Genomic DNA, 21,707 nt, shown 5'->3' on the forward strand with positions numbered 1-21,707 from the left:
AACATCAACGATGAGAGAGAACCACTGATCAGCTGCCTCCTGCATGTCCCCTACTGGGAACCGAGCCCACAACCTGGGCATGTGCCCTGACCTGGAATCGAACCATGACCTCCTGACTCAACCACTGAGCCACAACAGCTGGGCTTTTTTGGATGTTAAAATCTCTACCCTTTCTCACTAATTCAATTCCACGGTGTGGTTCTGTGGCATACCCTATTGGACAGAGAACTTACTTTCTGTAATCTGTACCTTGGGCTTCCCTCGAATTATAGGCAGAAAAAAATAAAGCAAATATTTTTTTTATTTTTATTTTTTGAGATACAGAGATCTATTTAAAGGCTGCACAATTTCCCCTTTAATTTAAGCCTACTGCTCTCCAAATATTTCAGCTTTTTCACAATTTGGCCTCTATGTAACCTTCTGGACATAGTAGCAGTTTGCTGCTGAGAAACCCATGTACAATCTCAGCCTCCCACCACCACACCGTCCTGCTCTGTTATCACTGTTCCTTCTTTTCACCCTTGAATCTTTAAATTCAAAAACCCTGTCTTAACCATTTATTCTCCACCCTCCTTTGTGAAAGGTAAATACACTTTTTTCCTTGAATCCTTACCGCTAGTACCTTGAGAATAACGATGAGTGTCGAGTTCAGTTTATAATCACCCCAGTGATCAGACATCAGAGTGGACCTGCATTACACTGAAACACATTACATCACGCGCCACAAACCTGCATGAGCTCTAGTTTGTGATCTCTGGCTCTCAGGATGCAAAGGAATGTCTTAAAAGGGCTTCCAACATGATTTTAATGGCTAAGGTTAGTTCTCTGTCTCCTTTGCTCTAACCCTGCCCACATTCAGGGAAAATTCTACTTTCATTCAGGCTAAGGACTGTGAGATAGGTTATTTCACCATGTTCAAAGCTTTTAAAAATACATATAATCAGAGATGGATCTTTTCATGTGCACAGAGGACTAGGTTAGGAAAATGAGCTTGGACAATTCACTTAACATCATGAGTCTCAGTTTCCCCATCTATAAAATGGAAATAATAATACTTCCTCTGCATTAATAAAAGCATTGATGTTATACCTGGATGAGAATGAGTGTAGAGAAAAGACAGGTCGTGCTATTCAAAATACAAAGTATGGCTATTTGGACCCAGTAGAAAATTATACCCACTAACCTGTTCCCAGAATAAAAGTTTATCCACCTGCACCCCTTGATTCTTTCTCTATAATTCATACAATGATCAAAAGTTATTGCTTTCCTGTCTCGGTATATTAGCTGGATGGCTGAATGCACAGAGCTCACGTCTGAATTAGCACAAAAGTGAAACCTGGAGGAGGGAAATGGAAAGGGACCCTGGAGCTTACACTGGAGTCATTCTCATCCGTCAGCCTGCCCACATAAATACTAGGAAGTCAACTCATTTAAACAACTTGGGGGGCAAACCTGAGTTATATTACGTCCCTGAGCGCTGGTCAATGAAATATTTGTCTCCTCACAGATTCCCATTTATCATATTCCCTCCAAATGCCTGTTAATTGTTTACATATTTAAATGCCAAGAATCAACCATAACAAATGTGTTGTCAGGTTGTTGGAGTTTTCTAAAAACAAAGCGGGATGGTTATGGCATACAGTAAATTATTGTTGGTTCCTTATGCTCTCAGTAGAATCACAGAAGGGTGAGAACTAAAGAGAAGAAACATCATTCATGTCTAGTTCCAAATCTGCAGCACAAAAAATAGAACTGGAGCTGAGTTAATGAAATATGTATTTAATACAAGTTTGTAGTAGGCTATATGTCATTAGTCTGAAATGTCTGAAAATGTAGTATTTGTTTACAAATAGAGTACTTGAAAATCCTTCAGAATAACATAACCCAAAAATATTGTTGTTCCTCTTTATACTTTCTCTCCAGAACAATAATATGTACTGCTTATTGACCTCCTCCCCCCCAACCCCAACTTTGCCTTCTTCATAAAAGCTGGGTCCTAGTTTCCCATGTTTGTCTTTTTTTAATCCATTTTTATTAATTTCAGAGAGGCAGGGAGAGGGAGAGAGATATATAAACATCAATGATGAGAATCACTGATCCTCTGCCTCTTGCATGCACCACACTGGGGATAAAGCCTGCAACCTGGGCATATACCCTGAATGGGAACCGAACCATGACCTCCTCATTCATAGGTTGACGCTCAACCACTGAGCCATGCCAGTTGGGTGCCATGCTTGTTATTTTGTGTAATGATTCCTCAATTGCTCATATTCAGAACTAAACAAAAGTGTCAGTTTATATCCCAGAATCTATATAATAAAAAAACCCAAATTGTAATACATGGTAGTACCAATACATAGGTGGGCACAAATGTCTGTGTGTGCAGGATAGAAAAAAAGGTGATGGTGGTATAAGCAGTGACCTAGTACTTTGATGGTGTGTGTGTGCCCAGTGAATGAATTAATACTTGACTGCTCTTTAAGGACCTTTAAAGCCCTTAGATTCTAATATGTGGCTATAAAAGAAATATAAGTGTCAAATTTTCACCCTTCATTTTTTTTACTATTTTAATCTCACATCTGATTGTTGCCTCTCATTGATAGACACTCCCAGTTTCTCATATAAGTATAATCTCAAAGGCCAGAAAAGAGAAGAAATACAAGCAGGATAGAAAAAAATGAGTATGTCTAATAAGAGACTGGTTACAACCCACAGCTGGCTGGAGCTGTAGCAAACCTTCTGATTTTTTCCTGGTTCCCAGGGTTCAGACTGGACATTTGACTACAATCCTTGGGGATCGGAAATCAGACTGAATGGAAATTGTAACCCTCTTTTTGTGTGTGTGTGTGGACACCAATTAAATTGTACGCACACAATTGGTTTGTTTTTAATTTTGTTTTAATTTTGTCTTGAGTCTTTATCACATGTTATCTGAGGCCAGATGAATGACAACACCGAAATTCAGTTTCTCAGTGACAATAGAAATAACCTCCATACATTAATTTTCAGAGTCACGCTAAAATTCAACGATATAATTGTATTCAATAAGTATCCTTTCTAATAAAGAAGGAATATGCTAATTGACCCTCACACCATTGCAAAGATAGCAACACCCCAGCCAATAAGGAGGGAATATGCTAATTGATTGCCCAGCCCTCAAAGATGGTGGCGCCCATAGCCAATAAGGAGGGAATATGCTGACTGACTGCCCCACCCTCAAAGATGGCAGTGCCCACAGCCAATAAGGAGGGAATATGCTAATTGACTTCCCCACCTGCAAAGATGGCGGCACCCACAACCACAGGATGGTGGCGCCCAGTCCCCTCAGCCCCGCGGGGGCAGCAGGCACATGGCAAGGCCGGGCCCGCCCCCAGGCTGGCCCAGCCGCTCCGCGCGCTTGCCTCTGGAGTCCCCCAGTCCCCTCAGCCCCCCAGCTGCCCAGGGCTGCCTGAGGCTCAGGTAACCAGGGCCGGCTGAGGCTTGCACCGGCAGTGGCAGCAGCAGAGGTGTGATGGGGCATCGCCTTCCCCTGATGGCTGGGTTGCCTCCCGCCCCTGAGGGCTCCGGACTGTGTGAGGGGGCAGGCTGGGCTGAGGGACCCCCCCCTCCAGTGCATGAATTTTCATGCACCGGGCCTCTAGTTATTTCAGAAAATTTTTTAATTCATCAATTACAGACCTGCTATAGTAGGCTGAATAATGGTCCCCCCAAATGTCTGCATTGTAGTCCCTGGAATCTGAGAATAAATTCCTTACATAACAGAAGGGATTCTGCAAATGTAATTGAAGTGAAAATCTTAAAATGGGATTATCCTAGATTACCCAGGTTTGTCCCAGGATCAACAAATTCCTAAACAGTGAAAGTCAGAGAAAAAGGTGTGTCAATGGAAGCAGACATCACAGAGGGATGTGATCACGTCAGGCTGCCAGCTTGAAGGCTGAGGAAGGAATCGCTAGCTGAGAGGTCTGGGAGCCTCTAGAGCAGGGATGGGGAACATCCAGCCCGAGGGCTGCATAAGGCCCACAAAATCATTAGGGCTGGCCCTGCCCAGGCTTAGGGGTGAGTTAATTAAATATCTGACCAAATAAAGCAGGCTAATTTTTAAGTTGATGACCTGTATGGCCCATGAATGATATTATAAATATCCAAATGGCCCTTGGCAGAAAAAAGGTTCCCCACCCTGCTAGAAGCTGGAAATGGTGAAAAAGGATTCTCCATTGGAACCCCCAGGAGGACTGCAGCTCTACCGACACTTTGATTTTAGTCCCCTAAAACCCATTTTAGATTCTGATCTCCAAAACTGTAAGATAACAGATGTATTATTTTAGGACAGGTGGTATCAGTACAAGAAGAATGTAAGCAAGGGAACAGAATACAGATTCAAGAAACATACTCAGGAATAGTAAAACTTACGGTACACTGCAAATCATTGGAGAAAGGATGATAAATGATGCTGGGGCAACTGGTTATCAGTAAGGAAAACAAAATTGGATCTCTAACTCATGTCATACACACAAAAATCAATTTCAAGTGAAAGAAAATACCTAAAAATAAAACATAAAACTAAAATATGAGAACATCTTTATGACCATGGGAAATAGAAAGAGGACTTAAGACACAGACATTACAAATCTTAAAGAAAAAGCTTCATAAATGTGACTACCTTTAACTAACCACAGTCTCTGTGATACAAAAAGGCCATACACAAATGGGAAAGGTAAAGAATAGCCAGGAGGATTTAATTAGTGTCTGAAGAACTTCTAGGAAATAATAAGGAATAAACTAAGTTAGCCCAAAGGCTAATAGGCAAAAGGCAGTAGCAATCCACTGACAAGGACACCTGCATGACCTGTAACTAGAGAAGGTACTTTCCCTCTCCAGCAGAGTCCACAACCAGGTATGGAGGTATGATTGACACTGATCAGATCAGCAAACAAGATCAAAGCTAACAATTCCTAGAGCTGGGTAGAGACTTGGAGCAGGGGACTCTGAATGCCCCTAGGATGAGGTCACATTGGTAGAATCACTGTCAGAACAATATGGTGTGTACCTTAAAGGTGAGAGTGCACTGATCTAGGACATAGCTATTTTAGTGCCAGCTGCATACACCCTCCAGAAAATCTTGAACCAGACACATCACAGAATGTTCACAGCACACCATTATGCAATAAAGTATTGTAATACAGGTAGCATCAACAATATTTATAAAGATTGACTTCTGGGTGATAGGATACATAGGCATCTACCACACTTTTTTTATTAAAGACAGAACATGATGGGAGATACTGCAAATTGAAACAGGTAAGTCGGACTACTTTTAGAACGTGTGGCATCAGATTTTAGAGTAAGTGTAGCCTGGAAGAAATCAAGCCTGGAGACCACCTGAGGAGGACTCAGATATGCTTCCTTAAGGCCTTGCTTACTTTCCTTGACCCAAAAAGTAACAGCCCTGACTAAGTTACTGTATTGCCATTCTCCTCTCTAGGCCCAGCCCCAACCAGTCACTTTTGAGGTGTGAATGACGAAATGACACTGACCTCAGGCCTCTGCTTTCACAGACAAGAACAGGGGCTCTTTCAGGTGTAACAGGATAGTAAGAAGCTAGGAAAATTCCAGGGCAAGTGGAACAGGGAACTAAGAAAAGAAAATTAAACAAGGCCAAACAGTTTGGGCAGCTTGCAGCAACACCTTATCTCCCCCAACCAAGAACATGTGAGAACAAATGATTAATATCTCTTCTCCCTAAGCAGAGAACACATAGCTTTAATCACCCTGGAAATGCTAAGGCAAGTGGGGGTGAAGGGGGAAGGAACGAAGGGGAGTTTATCTCATCCACTGAACAAAGAAGTCAGCCATCTTAGGATTTGCCAAGATGACAAGGTGTACATACAAACATTCCCCCAAAAGCTACAAAAAAAGTAAAAGGGAGACCTTGAGAGCTAATCTGTACCAAGATATCTGGCAGAAGAATCTTAAAACCTATAGACAGTAAAAAAGAAGGAACTCTTACCATTTGCAACAGCATAGATGGACCTGGAGAGCATTATACTAAAAAAGATAAATAACACATGATCTCATTCATTTGTGGAATATAATGAACATAAACTGATGAACAAAAATAGATCCAGAGACATAGAAGCATAGAACAGACTGTCCAACTTCAGAGGCAAAGGCGGAGGGGCGGGGGGAGTAGGAGAACAACCAAAGGACTTGTATGCATGCATATAAGCATAACCCATGGACACAGACAACATGGGGGTGAGGGCATGTGCTAGGGCGAAAGGTCAATGTGGGGGGGGGGGAAGGAGACATATGAAATACTTTAAACAATAAAGAATTAAAAAACAAACAACAAAACCCCCCACAAACCTATAGACAGAAAAGTATAAAAACCTTTGAACCCTTACGAGGCTGGCTCCTCAGATAAGCTGAGAGCCCATCTGCACTTTATGCCATATGTATTTTGATAGCTTTGCCTGCCTTGCTTCTTTAATAAATTTGCTTGCTTTACTTCTTTAATAAATTTGCTTTACTACAATGTTGCTGTCTGTCAATTGTTTGAATTATTTCTCTCGAGACTGACAAGAACCGAGGAGGGGACAGCCCTCTCCCTTCAACTTAGGGGGCTGTCTGGTAATACCATTTCTGGTATTTCTGGTGCCTATAACACAGGTAAAGAAATCCTTCTACTTCTCTTCAAGTCAACATTATGTCATTTCACATAATTTTTATTACTTTTTAATGAGGTTATATCACCTATGGGGAGACCCATTAATTAGCACTTTTAACAGAGATAATTAAACACTGTGTCTCAACTCTATTACTTTGAATACTCCATGAAGTTCCTAATTATTTTCATAACGTTAAAGAGAAAAAATGATTTCAAAAGTCAAAGTAATTTGTAAATATATAAATAAGTAATAGTGTGTAGCATTTCGGCAGGATCAAACATTAACCCAGGTAGGAAGGTTAAAAGCCCTACCCTCATCATACCCAAGGCCCCCATCCTGGAATAAACTTCATGATACAGAATTAGGATATGTACATGACCGTGGTACCCAGTGTATAAGAGGGTGTTCTAAAGAGCCCTGAAGAAGCATGTTTCATCCTATGACTCTCTCCCATTACTGTACAATAAAGGAAGCGGAGGCTACTGCCCAGATGGCCAACCCTCACTTCTCTTTGCTCAATGCTCTTCCTATCTTGGTGTCAGCTCTGAAAAGTAAGGCCACTACCGATTCAGGCAGAGGCTTACGACTGTAGGAACAGTCCTTGGAAAGAATGGGAACTCTGAAGAGTATGATTGTTTTTGGCTGTAATGTTTTCAGAAAGTTTCTTATGGGAGGTCATGTCAGTTTCAGCTAACCACCTTCAAGGCCTGTCCCATACTTCTGTACACTGGAGATCTGTTCTCACCCTCCTTTCAAATCTGATGACTTCTCTGGACACTAGCTTCAAAATATCTCGTTTTCCCCCTAATTGTTTCAGCAATGGCTCATGGACAGTTCTTTTAAAGTATCTTTTCATCTTCAAATTATTTCTTTCTTGAAATATTTATTTCCTTGTGGGAACCTGAAAGCTTTACATGCTACAAAAGAATGACGACGTGGTTCCTTACTTTACTTTTTATAACTATAGAGGTATTGGTCAATCAGGGGAGAATCCCTTTGATAATCAGTCAGGCTCTTTGATTAAATTACTGTGATTCTTAAAGAGACTAGAGTTAATTCACAAGGCCTGATGGCTCTTTTGGCATCAGCATTATTTCATGAACAGATCCACTTCATTTATTTTTCTTTTAAAATCAGATAGTTTTAGTATAACTAGAACTTAATACAGTTAGGAAGTACTGGGAAAACATTTTAAAATTTAATAAGAATAGCTAATCTTATAAAATGTCAGAGTTTTAATTATGAAAAGAACTTGCTACATTAGTTAGAATAGCTACCTCTCTGGGAAAGTAAACTAGGTTTCAAGTACATAAAATCATGAAGAGTTCTTAGGTTCGACACTGAAAGTATAATCAATAAAAGGAAAAACTGGACTTTATCAAAATTAAATGAATTTAGTTAATGAAATTTTCAAAAATCAAGAGATAAGCTGAAGATTCTGAGAAAATATTTACAAGTTATATATCTGATAAAGGACTTGTATCTGGAATATATACAGGAATCTCACAACTCAACCTAAAATGAGAAACAATCTGACTAAAATATGGGCAAAAGATCTGCACAGACATTACTTCAAAAAATATATACAAATGGCCCATAAACATATGAAAAGATGTTCAATACCATTAGTTACCAGGAAAAATCAAATAAAAACCACAATGAGATAACACTAAGGTGTGTATTAAAATAGTAGATAATATCAAGTGTTGATGAAGATGTAGAGAAACTGGAACCCTCATACAATTGCTGGTGGGAATATAAAATGATGAAGCCACTTTGGAAAACAATCTGGCAGTTCCATGAAAGGTTAAACAGAGATATACCATATGAACCAGCATTTCCACTCCTAGATATATCCCAAAGATAAATATAAAAAAGAGAAAGCCTCACTCTGTGCAAGGGCTTTACTTACTGAGGTTCCACTTTAGGCCCGTCGTTGTAACCTGATTGCAAGGCTGTCCAACAGGAATAAGGCCACACCAATCACCTTCCATTCCAGTGTCTACATGCAATTTGTGCTTTCCCTGAAGCAGAAAAGGGATGTTCATTAAGACAGGGAAGAGAAAGAGAGGGACATTAATGAGCACCGAATACCTGGTTGGAAGCACCAGGGACATCCTAGGAACACTGCATGGTTTATCATACTTAATCCTAATAACAAATGTATATAGTACTAGTATGTGCTGAATAATGTTAAGAGCTTTCACCTGGCTTAATCCTAGTGACAATTTTACAAGGTAGCTTATGTTAATTATCACGTTTACATGAGGAAACTGAAGCTTGCAGAGATTACGTGTCCAGGATCACACAGAGATAACAACAGTTCCTATCTATACCCACCTGCCAATTCCAGAGACTAAACTGGTTCTACAAACTAAAGATGTGGCACTATGTGATGTAGAATTCTAGAGCCTTATTCAAACACATGCTCAAGTGTAAATAAAATATTGGTTCCTAAATAAAACCTCTGCTTTTTCTGAGATTATAAATTTCAGCATTCAATGTCAATCCTAATAGTGGTTAACCTGCTTTCTACATGTATAGATGTCTAGGAGCTGCTCAGTGAGAGTGCCTCTACCAGGAAACAGAGTATCTGCCCTAAACGAACTAGCATGTTTCTTCCATTTTGATTATGAAAACTTACGCAATCTACCAACTTTCATGTTTTTCCATTCAAAAGAAGATTAAAGTTAAATGTAATGCTCAATTGAACCCACAATGTTTCCTTTTAAATAGGATACTTGAAAACTCCTCTTCTACAAAGTAATGATTTTCCATTTCTGTTCTATTCATTATCCTTTGGGTACATGGTCTTTATAGAAAGATACCTCAAGTCCTTGTGCGATGTTTCTCTCTCATCGATGTTTCTGACTCTCTATCTCTCTCCCTTCCTCTCTGTAAAAAAATCAATAAAATATATTTAAAAAAAAATGTAATGCTCAATTGAACCCACAATGTTTCCTTTTAAATAGGATACTTGAAAACTCCTCTTCTACAAAGTAATGATTTTCCATTTCTGTTCTATTCATTATCCTTTGGGTACATGGTCTTTATAGAAAGATACCTCAAGTCCTTGTGGGGAAAATGCCAAGGCATGCATGCATTCATAATAGAATAAAAAAGTGTTTTTTATCATTCATATATCCCAGAAGGAAAAGTTCCAAAGGATATTGTTTTTTTAAATAAAATAATGTCTTAAAATATGTATAATTACAACTTATTACCAGACTAAGGTATCGAAGAGTCCTTTTGCAGTCATTTTACTTTTATTCCAATGATGCCTTTTGTACTCTATGTTATAAGCTTCTAAAAACTTTATTTTGCTGTCTATAAGGCTTAAACATATGAGTAGGCTCTCCTTGTCTTAGTCAAAGGATTGCTGTTATTAGGCAAATAACTGTCTAAATTTCATATAAGTCCATTTGGATACTCATTACCTATATAATTCATACACATAAGGTATATTTTGAACATTCAAGCAGAAGGTATAAACTGGATTAAAAGGGCTTAAATATATTCAAATGTAAAGGGACTATATAATACATTAGAGGCCAGGTGCACGACATTGGTGCACTGTGGTGGTGGGGGGGGGATGTCCCTCAGCCCAGCCTGCACCCTTTCGCAGTCCGGAAGCCCTTGGGGGATGTCCGACTGACAGCTTAGGTCTGCTTGCCGTGGGGAATGGGCCTAAGCTGCAGTTGGACACCATAGCGCTGCTGTGGAGGCGGGCTACTGCGCTTACCAGCTGTCAGCCCTGCTTTTGGCTGAGCGGCACTCTCCTTGTGGGAGCGTACTGACCACCAGGGGGCAGCTCCTGCATTAAGCGTCTTCCCCCTGGTGGTCAGTGCATGTCATAGTGACTGGTTGTTTTGCCGTTAGGTCGATTTGCATATTATCCTTTTATTATATAGGATTTTGAACTTGGTGTTCATCATTGGAAAAAAACATAGGCAACAAATGTCAATGCACACCAAGCAGTGGATTAAATGCACACAGAGAACCGTGGGTGGATTGGAAACACAATGCATGGTGAAAACGTAATATGTAGAAGGAAACAGAACTGGGGTAAATTACATAACCCATCCATACAAGTTAAAATAAATTCAAACACAAGACACTTTTTCTAATAACAGAACTTAAAACTATTATTTACACACACGAACATGTTTGTCGGTGGGAAGAGCAGGAGAACAGAATGTGGTACAGGGATAAAAGGGAGGCATCAGCCAATCAATGAGCAGGCTTGGGGCAGAGATGACAATGGGCCATGAACAGATGAGCATTAGTGACTCAACACTGGATCTATACAAATAAAACAACAAATGTTTTCTAGATGCAAAGCCATACAAGACTTTGAAAAAAGTAGATACAATATTCTAATAATTCTAAACAATAATTAAAGAAAGAGGAATAATTAGAATACAGACATAGATAAATTCAGGAATGAAATAAAAATAAATCTTGTTCTCAAATAATAATCTTTGATGATTTTCTTTTTGTGTCAATATAGAGCAAAAGCATAGAAATATCATTGTTATACAAATGTTCTACATAATACCATGTAAAAGTAATGCTATGATGTTGTAAGGCACAGGGGAGGAAAAGTGGAAGAAATTATATTGGCCCTAGGTTCGTCATTGTTTTACATGTATTGAAATCAAGTTGTAGATTTTAAAAGGAGGATTTAAAAATTGCCCCTGGCCGGAGTAGCTGGTCACATGAATAACATGCCTAAGCTGCAGGACAGACTGAGGGATGAGTGAGATGTGAAATAGTCCTTTTCTTCAGCAGCTGTATTTCTCATTCATGAACCTCCATGCCAGTTATTTACAGAGCTATAGACATGAGAAGGATGATGAGTGCATGGAAGGCAAAAAACAAACAAAACAAAACAGGAAAATTACAGATTAGGGACATGCTCAGGTGTGTGGAGTGGAGCAGAAGGCAGGCAGGTGTGGTCACTGAAGGATGGACAGGAATCAGCACCATGGAGGGACAATGAAGAGGTTTGAAGGCCATGGGTGCACATGTGCAAAGGCCACACAGCAGTGCCGGGACATCACTGATGAGGGGAGGGTTGGGAGGAAAGAGTGGTGCACAGGGCAGGGAAACTATTCTGTGTGACACTGTAATGATGAATACATGACATTATGCATTTGTCAAAACCCATAGACTGTATAACACAATCAATTCTCACTTTTTTCTTTTGTTCCAAAAAGATGAGCAGCTGCATGTGCATGATCTTGTGTTTATAAACATGCAGATTTAGCTTTGCATGGTTAAAGGAGAGCAATGCTATCTATGCTTTTCTCCTATATTCTCACATCTATGTGACATCTTTCAATTTATTCATTCCTCAGATTTCTATATTTATAATATATGCCAGCCTATATGTGATTTGACAGGCAGGCAGGCATACGGCCCAACATTAAAGAACTTCCCTGAAGATTTATGCCATTACTGGAGACCTGGGGCACCTGCCTAACCAGTGACTTCCATCCACGCTCATGAATCACCATTGCACAGGCTCCTGTTCTGTCCCCTGTTCTGAGCCTCTGAAGTTAAAGACACTTCTGTACAGTAAAGATGCAACAAAAATCAATCAGACACTATGCTTTTCCAATTGTGGTTATTTAAAACACATTAATTACCTCAGAAAGGTATGAAATGGTAACTTAGTGAAAGGGAGCAAAGACGTTGCCTGATACCTATGCTAGAAATCACACTTGTGAGTGTGTTAAGGACAGGCAGCATCAGGAAAGTATAGAGCAAAAGATACACAGTTACCTAACAAGGGCATAGGAAATCGCTGTCATTGCTTGTATTATAACTCTTCTTTGAAAATGACGAGGACATGATTGAGAGAAAAGATAAAGTTTGCCCCAGATTTTGCTTTGCAAAAATACCAAAGATGGAGTCATCTCTTAAATCCAATAGATATGCCAAGTTTTACCCAAAGTTATCTCAGTGTGGACATCAGAAAAAACACAGCAATTTAACAAGATCATTCACAAAGCAAGTGAACACAGGACAGGCATAAACATACTTTCCATCTAGTGTAAGAGATTCCAGGAGCAGATGGCAATGGCCATTTATAAAGTGGATAACCATTCACCAAATTGCTGTCGATGCTGAACTGACACCCTGGGGCTAAATGGCAACTACAATTTCTGGCACACCGGTAAACCCAGTGTGAGGGAATACCTTTGTATATTAAATACAAGGCTGACCTCTGGTACTTAAAATTTTATCAACAAACACCACAGGGAAATTCCATAGCCTGCATGGAAGAATAGTGAAAGAAGTAAACTGAAGGATCTATACTACATTTACCAGAGAAGTTACCTGCCCCACACAAAGATAGACATTTGGACTGGTAAATTTTCACAGTGGGAGTACTCATGTGGCTGAAAGTAGTCACAAGAGAAAGGGTCTCCCCAGTGAACATGGAGATATAAAATTAGAAAATGTGCATAGTTCCATAAATGTAATTGCCAGAGGGAATGGGGGTAGGGTGAGGGAGAAGGTAAAGGGGGGGAAATGGAAGGAGACTTGACTTGGGATAGTGAACACACAATACAATATATAGATGATGTATTGTAGAACTGTACATCTGAAACCTATATAATTTTATTAATCAGTGTTGCCCCAATACATTCAATGAAAATAAAATAAAAATACTTTTTAACAACAAAAAGCACAAGTGTATTGATTTTATTAAAAAGAGCATACATTGAGTCAAATTTACATGTAAATATACTTATTTAGTTCTTTAATTTAGAATATTTCCTTCTGAAAATGTAATATTCATCTATAGATAGCTTTTAGTGTTTCAAATCATGCCAGAGCCACATTTTTCAAGTGCCTTCCACAGAACACTATTTCTTAGATTACTTCTTAAATTCTCTTCTGAAGTCACAGTGTATGTGCTCAGCATGTGTGATGTTCTAGGTCGTGTTGCAGCAAAAACCGACCACCTGAGCAAGTGTTTCCCACACTGACTGACTACGGATCCCTGCCTATCCCTCAAACATGTCATTAACCATATAATCTGCATTTCATGAAAACCATCTAGGAAAATATTGCTTTGGAATACTAATTTTGCACATAGCATCTAAAACTATGATGTTCTGGCCCTGGTTGGGTGGCTCAGTTAGTTGGAGTGTTGTCCTGTATACCAAAAAGTTGTGGATTTGATCCCCAGTCAGGGCACATAGGGGAGGCAGCTGGTGGATGTTTCTATCTCACAATGATGTTTCGCTCTATCTCCCTCTCCCTTCTTCTCTTTCTCAAATCAATAAAAACATATCCTCAGGTGAGGATTGAAAAAATAAAACTATGATATTTTGCTTTATTATTTCCACACCTAGAGCATTTCAATGATATGTTTTGAAATTAATAACTTCCATCCGATTTATGTTTTCAATATTATTTAATAACATGGCGCGGAAATCAGGCAGGTTTTGAAATGAGGTAGGCATACTCTCTGATTAAATGGTTAATGACAATACTGAATGCTTACCCAAAATAAAACCTCTGAATGCTGTTTATTCAAAAGTCAACAATATTTATGAAATACCTACTATGGTTAGAGATAATAAAAGACTGTAATGATCAGTTAATTTCCTCATTAACCCTGAACACTAGACTATTTTAAAAAAATAAAATCAGTTTATCCTTTGTTTTCTATCACCTCTGTATTCTTGCCGCCCCCCCTTTTTTTTTACAATATATCCTGTCTTTTCTTTATGCCTCCCTTTTATCCAGTGGGAGAAGATAATCTGGAGAGTACACTAAATTGTCAGAAATCTATTCTTGACTCCTCCATAAGATACAGACACTTTAAACGATGACTTCTACGGTAAAGACAATGCTTATTCCAGAAGCAAGAACTTCTAACAGTGGAAACAGGACAGATTGCACTGAAAGATATGTTTTGAATCAAAGAGTGATCACAGAGTTTTCAGATACCTTCAGATGAATGTAATTTTACCTAACACAGAATGATCAAAACATTCATGTTCTCTGGTCTATTCCTCTGCTATTTCTCCAACCTTAATCTATAGAAACCTCAAAGCAAAGGGCAAGCTCTACATTGTTATGAAAACTCCCTATATATTCCAGTTAACATAGATCACTTGCTTCTACTGTCTACAGTCTTATTCATACTATAAAACAGCTTTTTTTTCTTTTACTGTAACATATCTCTTAAATGGGTTCATGTTGTGTCCTTGAAAAGGATAAAATTTCTTTAAAGGCAAAAACTCTTTATTTCTGTTCCATTTATAGCATGGTGGAAGAAACATAGTGTCTAATAAATATCTGATTAGTGGCTTAGAATAAAAGAAAAAAGCACTGATAAAAAGATGTCACCCTGCTTAGAAAATATTTATCAACAATACTTATCAAAAATATTTATGAGTAGATGAAGGAGGGTTCAGTTGAACTGAAAGGTCTAAGTACAGTCACCTAGAAATTTTTATGCAGATAATGTCTGCTTAATTGAACACAAGGACAAAACCACACACAACCAATAATTATGAATACCTCATCAACAGTATTCCAAATACACTTTGAGGTATGTACAGAGTATACATTTATGTTTGTATGTAAAATGGGCATTATAATACTACCTCATTGGGTTGAGAACAAAGTCAGATAAAATGTATAAGGAGTCAAGTACAAGGCTTTAAACATTCATCTATGAATGCTGATTTACTTATCCCTCTCCTTCTACCAGGCCCCAGGTTTAATTTGAACACAAGTTTTCCTTCCATTCTTTTCTGTTTTTATTTTATAAAAGCCTACTCACTTTGTTTCAGTAATTGTAAAAGGAAAATAAATGTGATTATTCCTCATAAGACTAATATGAAATTTAGCAGGAATGGAGAAAAAGAACATCTTAATCTAAAAAATTTATGTTAGACCTTCAAAAGACATTAAAATATCTTAATGAAGAATCAGGCCTCCATTTCTATATAGAAACTCTAATTTTCACTCAATTATTTTTTAAATGGTTCTCAACTCTGAAATCGTCCTTTATAGGAACACACCTCCCTAGCTTTGGTCATCAATTTTAGAAAAATTCTAAGAACTCTGAGGTCTCATACCTGGTCATTATATCCAAAATGCAATTCTTAAAGTTATTTTCTTATGATTCTCAATATAACTGGACTCTAAATCCACTGGACTTGTTTCTCAGATTTTTCTCACAATTGGTAAGGACTATGTAAATGGGAATCCCAGCCCTGCAATACATATTCCAACTTTCCTCCTGAACGTTAACTACCCCAACTTTCCTTCTATAAAAGAACTGTGTGTGTAGTCTCCAACCATAGGCAATCAGCTTCACACATTAACCCAACAGGAACATCCTCCCCTCTGACCCGTTTGTCAGGTTCCAGTCCCCCAGCACTTCTCTCCTCTGCTGGCCCTGAAGCTGCAGTCATTAAATGGGTACGGAAGAGGAGGTAGGGGAGGGGAGGGGAGGGCTTTGGGAGGCAGTTTGAGAGCTTGAGAAAGAAGAGAACTGCTGCAATGATCCTACTCATTATCCTCTCAGTTAACTCCAGGAAGTGTCTCTGCTTGCTGAGAGGTCATATGGCTGATGTTCAGCCTGGTTAATTGAGTTGGGTGTCTAGTTTTTACCCCCCACTCCCATGTTGCTCATGATGCTCAGGGGATCTTGTTAGTGCTGCTGAAGAAAGGGGATAGAAAAAAACCCCCACTTTGCATTTATTTATTTATTTTAACCCCCAGCATGACTATCAAACTTGATAAACTGGAGGAAATAATGAGAAAGTTCTGGTTAAAGAAAAAGGGAGAGAAGCAAGGAAACAATTTTTGAATATCTGCTATGTTCTATTCATATTTTTCTTGGCAGCAAAATTCTCCTAACAACCTCGAGTGGTAGAGTTACTACTAAGACAGAGATTGTAGACTCAGTACAGTCATTAGTTTGCTCCAGATGACTCAGCCAGTAATGGGTAGATGTAGGATCTAAACCCAAGCATGTGATGACTTTAAAGTCCACCTATTATTTTTCATCATGCTTTTCTAGACTTCTAATTTTAAAAGCCAGTCAGAACCATTTCATTCCTTTGCTATTCTTCCCATTCCTGCTTTTTGCTCCCCATATTTGATCTCCAAGTTAAGCTATTGTATGACCTGTCCAAAGTTTATCCTAAATAATAAATACTTGTGCAGTAAATGGATGAATAAAGGAATAACTATCTGCTTGCTGTCATCCACCTATCTTCAACATTTTCCATCCTATGTATATGCCCCCATTCATTTAATTGTTCTTAGTCAGTGACTGAAGATAGAGAGGGTACTAGTAAGATGTGTGAGGCACTCATTTGTATTTCAAAACACACTTATTGGGGTTTCCAGGAGTTCACAAAGAATAGTTAAAGCAACATCAATGACTGGGCTAAGATGAAGAAAATGAACATACAAAAATATTTTTAGTCTGGAACAAATAGGACAATTTTGTTTCTCTCCCAGATTCTATCCTATATAATAAAAGCCTAATATGCTAAGTGTCCAGTCATCCATTCAACCAATCAAAGCGTAATATGCTAATGATATGCTAAGGCGCTCAATTGCTCGCTATGATGTGCACTGACCACCAGGGGGCAGACACTCCAACCGGTAGGTTAGCTTGCTGCGGGAGTCCGGCCGATCGGGACTGAGCAAGATGGGCCAGACATACCCTGGAGCCCTCCCACGGTCCCTCCCTGGTCCCGATCATGCACCGGTGGGGTTCCTCAGCCTGGCCTTCGCCCTTTTGCAATCTGGGACCCCTTGAGGGGATGTCAAAGAGTGGTTTTGGCTCGATCCCACAGGCCAGACCGAGGGACCCCACTGGTGCATGAATTCGTGCACCGGGCCTCTAGTAAAATATAGATTAGAGGCAGTTGAGTTAATATTCAGATGGTACAGGTTTCAAAACTCAGTTCAGACATCATCTCCTCTATCAACCTTCTCCAAAGCCTGTAGCCTGGGCTACCTGGACACCCTTGCGCTCCACAGCACATTGTTTTAAGTCTACACTGTAACTCCCATATCGGAAGGTAAATACCTCAATGAGAGAAGTTATATCTCAATAATTTTTATATCTTGAAAACTTGTACAATGGTAGACACATAGTAGAAATACAATAAATATTTATCTAAAAGAGAGCACTAGCTTACCTGTTTTTCATGTAACTACTCCCAACCTCCAATTCATGGGCCAGCTTCCACCCCACCATCCCAACCCCATTTCTTTGGTCCTCTTTACATTACAAGCCCTAGAAAGGGTTGTCTAAATTCACTGTCTCCAGTTCCTTATATTCATCCCAATTCAGCTTTCACCCCACCTTTTTTCCAAACTGGCTTTCATGAAGATAAACAATAACCTCCAAACTTCTAAAACCAATGGTCCTCCTTTGACTTGACCTAGCAGAATTCACAGTGGGCTATCACTCTCTCCTCCTGCACATACCGCCTTTACTTTGCTTTCATACCACCCTCTCTTGGTTTTCCTCTTCACCCACAAATTTTTTGGCTGTCTCCTCCTCTCCCAACTCCTAAAGCTGGACTCCTTCAGGGTGGAGTTCCTTAGTGTCAGCTACATCTTCCTCCCTCATCTACCTACATTTATGCCCTTGGTGATCTCAATCATGTAGATCTTGGCAAATACCAAATTTGTATCTGCAGCCTGGACTTCTCTCCATAAGTCTGGTCTTGAACATCCAACTGCCTGTTTGACACATCTGGACCTTTAACCTCAAACGTACCCCATTCACAGCTTTTAATCTGAGTTGATATCTACTCCATTCTTCCAACTGCTTAGATCAGCCGTGGGCAAACTACGGCCCTCGGGCCGGATCCGCCCGTTTGAAATGAATAAAACTAAAAAAAAAAAAAAAAGACCGTATCCTTTTATGTAATGATGTTTACTTTGAATTTATATTAGTTCACACAAACACTCCATCCATGCTTTTGTTCCGCCCCTCCGGTCCAGTTTAAGAACCCATTGTGGCCCTCGAGTCAAAAAGTTTGCCCACCCCTGGCTTAGATGAAAGTTTTTCTTCCTTTTTTTTCATACCCATAAGGAAATCCTATTTACTCTATACAGGATTTCTCTTTCTAAATATATCCAATTACCGCTTCTCACAATTTCCTTCATTACCACTTTATCCAAGTCACCATAACAAGACCTCCCTTGGTCCCATGAGAGCCTAATGTCAACTCAGCAGCCAAAGTGATTCTTTTAAAAAATATGTCAGACCTACCTTCCTCCACACTGACACCACCCCTCCAGAGAAACAATCCCAGCTTTCTGAAAGGTTTCCACTTCTCTTCTAGTCCTGGCTGGACTTTCAATTCTGCCCATGGAGTGAGTCTGACAGAAGCACTGTCATTATTAATGAACCTGGTTTTGAGCTAGCCTGTGCAAGTCTGTCCCATGCACAGTGCTGTGGTTAAGAGCATGGGTGCTAAAGAAACACTTCATGGATTTGAATCACTTTTCCACTATGCTTGAGTTTCATTTTCCTCATCTATAAAACCAGAATTAAAGGTTTGTTGTGAGAATTAAATGGCCTGATATGTGAGATACTTAGAATAGTGCCTGCCACAGAGTAAATTGATCTATAAACATTTATTATGTTTATCATACAAAAGGGTTAAAATGAACAAAAAACATTGTGTTAATTTTAGACAGTCAACCTTCCTGCCTCTTATTTTTGTGTCAAGTATATTAGATTAATAATATCTTCTAAAAGCAACTCAAAAAGTACCCCATACTATTCTACATATGATGTATTGGCAAAATGTTGGAATAAACATACCTTTCAAGGTATATTGATTACAATCTTAATTGTTATAGTAGTCTTATTTTGGTACCTCTTAACATGTAAGGTAAGAGTCTTTAACGTCAGAAAGGTAAAAATGCTGATTTGGAGGGACAATAGTTTTTTTTTTAATAATATATTTTTATTGATTTCAGAGAGGAAAGGAGAGGGAGATTAAAATATCAATGATGAGAGAGAATCATTGATCAGCTGCCTCCTGCACACCCCACACTGGGGATTGAGCCCACAACCCAGGCATGCACCCTGACCAGGAATCAAACCGAGACTTCCCAGTTCATAGGTTGACACTCAACCACTGAGACACATTAGCCCGGCTGTTTTAGATATCTTGAGATGAAACTATGGTAAGATTTCTGAGAGAAATATCATGTCTTGATGCAGCTTAGCCTTACAATTCTGTGCTGCAGAAGAGATTACTCTGATAAAGACACAATTAAGCATAGCAGATGTGCTGCATTAGGTCTGAAGTAACAACTGCTTATACAGCAGTCTGGGTGTTTGCCACAAATCAAGAACAATGCCAGACAACCACGATCACATTCACCTCAACTGCACTACTTAGTCTTCCACCCTTTCTGTTCGAACAAGTGCATGTATCCATGTGTGTTCATGTGTGTCTACCATCCTTGTATCATATTTCTCTGTGGGAGTCAGTCCCCACAGTGGCACCCACTGATCTCCGGGCATTCATGTCCTTGCATGGTGATCCCACAGGAATAGCACTAATTTGTATGTCTTGACAGCACCCACAGAGGTGCTGGTGGGTGACTTCTAGGCCATATCATACAAATATGACAGCTGGCCCCTTGCTTGCTTCCTCTTACAGATCACTTGCTCTGGGGAAAGTCCATCACCACGTTAAGAGTATATTCAGGAAGCCCCATAGAGGCCAAACAGAGAGGAACGGAGCTATCTCCACTCACCCCAACCAGCAAGCACCAACTTTCTACCTTAGAATGAGTGACACCTGGCACAGCTGAACTTCATAAGGCACCAAGCTTGAAACACACAGAAAAAACAAATTCTAGACACAGAGAAACTCTGTGAGATGATAAATGTTCCCGGTAACTTTAAGCCACCATGTTTGTGGTATTTGTTATGCAGCAATGGATAATCAACACACTCTTGATCCTTGCCGTCCTTTCCAAATGCTTCTGTCTGCACTGCCGTGTCTTTCTCTTCCCATTGCTGTTCTCCTTCTCACTTCCTGTGTCTTTTCTGCTTCTTTAAATGTCTATACAACAGATTAGGAATATATGTCATTTTTTACACTTGTTCAAATTAGTGTATGGTTCCCTTTTAAAAAGTATAATTATGGCCCTGGCCAGTTTGGCTCAGTGGATAGAGAGTCAACCTGTGGACTGAAGGGTCCCAAGTTTGATTCCTGGTCAGGGCACATGCCTGGGTTGCAGGCTCCAACTCCAGTGTGGGGCAGGAGGCAGCCGGTTAATGATTCTCTCTCATCACTGATGTTTCTAACTTTCTCTCCCTCTCCCTTCCTCTCTGAAATCAATAAAAATATTAAAAATAAATAAATAAAAATATAATTATGACAAGTTTTCGTTTTCTTTGTTTCTAAAGAAAAACTACCTTCTGTGTGTGAGCTGGACTGATTTTTCCCTAGTGCTTATTCTTTCCTTAGCTATCAACTTGGGAAAGGTAAGGATAGAATTGGGGGAAAAGTTCCCCAACAATCATTAAATCCCTTCTTAATAAAATTAAGATACTAGTAGATAAGACAATCATTCAAACAGACACTTTATGCTTAGCAACACTATATATACTAAAATGTCCTATGATGTACATGATTATTTAAAAAGACTATGTTAAAGTAAGAGTGAACCATATTTCATAAAGAATTTCGCATGGTGGGAGGAAAAAGCATTAAATATTGTACAATAACTACCTCTCTTCCTATTCCCAAAGTTACTTATTTAATACCATTTAAATAAATGATAAAATGTGGCCAAATGTAATTTTAAGTTTGATTAGGATAATATAGTTTCCAAAATTGGATCCTTGAACTCCACACATAATTCAGGAGCAATTCACAAGGGGCTGCTTCCAGTGTTCTCTATCTTATATTTTCTACTCTTCTAATTTTGTTTATATAATAAAATATTTTGTTTTAGTTTTGCTGTTACCAATTTATGGTATCCTAGAAACTCCACAAT

At 39.2% G+C, this 21,707-nt stretch overlaps 1 protein-coding gene across 3 annotated transcripts in view; it reads right to left on the reverse strand.

The window, feature by feature from the left end:
- The window catches only part of TPK1 (thiamin pyrophosphokinase 1), a 276,645-nt gene that overhangs the window by 89,552 nt on the left and 165,386 nt on the right, over window positions 1-21,707 (reverse strand). For 2 of the 3 annotated variants that reach the window (XM_023758885.1, XM_006094776.3), the window contains exon 7: window positions 8,584-8,695. In XM_023758885.1, the coding sequence (XP_023614653.1) occupies window positions 8,584-8,695 (112 nt within the window). Of the gene's footprint in view, window positions 1-6,010; window positions 6,049-8,583; window positions 8,696-21,707 lie in introns of all 3 variants that reach the window. The other variant, XM_023758886.1, reaches the window with a different exon arrangement.

This window comes from Myotis lucifugus, unplaced genomic scaffold (assembly GCF_000147115.1).
Source record: "Myotis lucifugus unplaced genomic scaffold, Myoluc2.0 scaffold_141, whole genome shotgun sequence".
Classification (NCBI taxonomy): Eukaryota; Metazoa; Chordata; class Mammalia; order Chiroptera; family Vespertilionidae; genus Myotis; species Myotis lucifugus.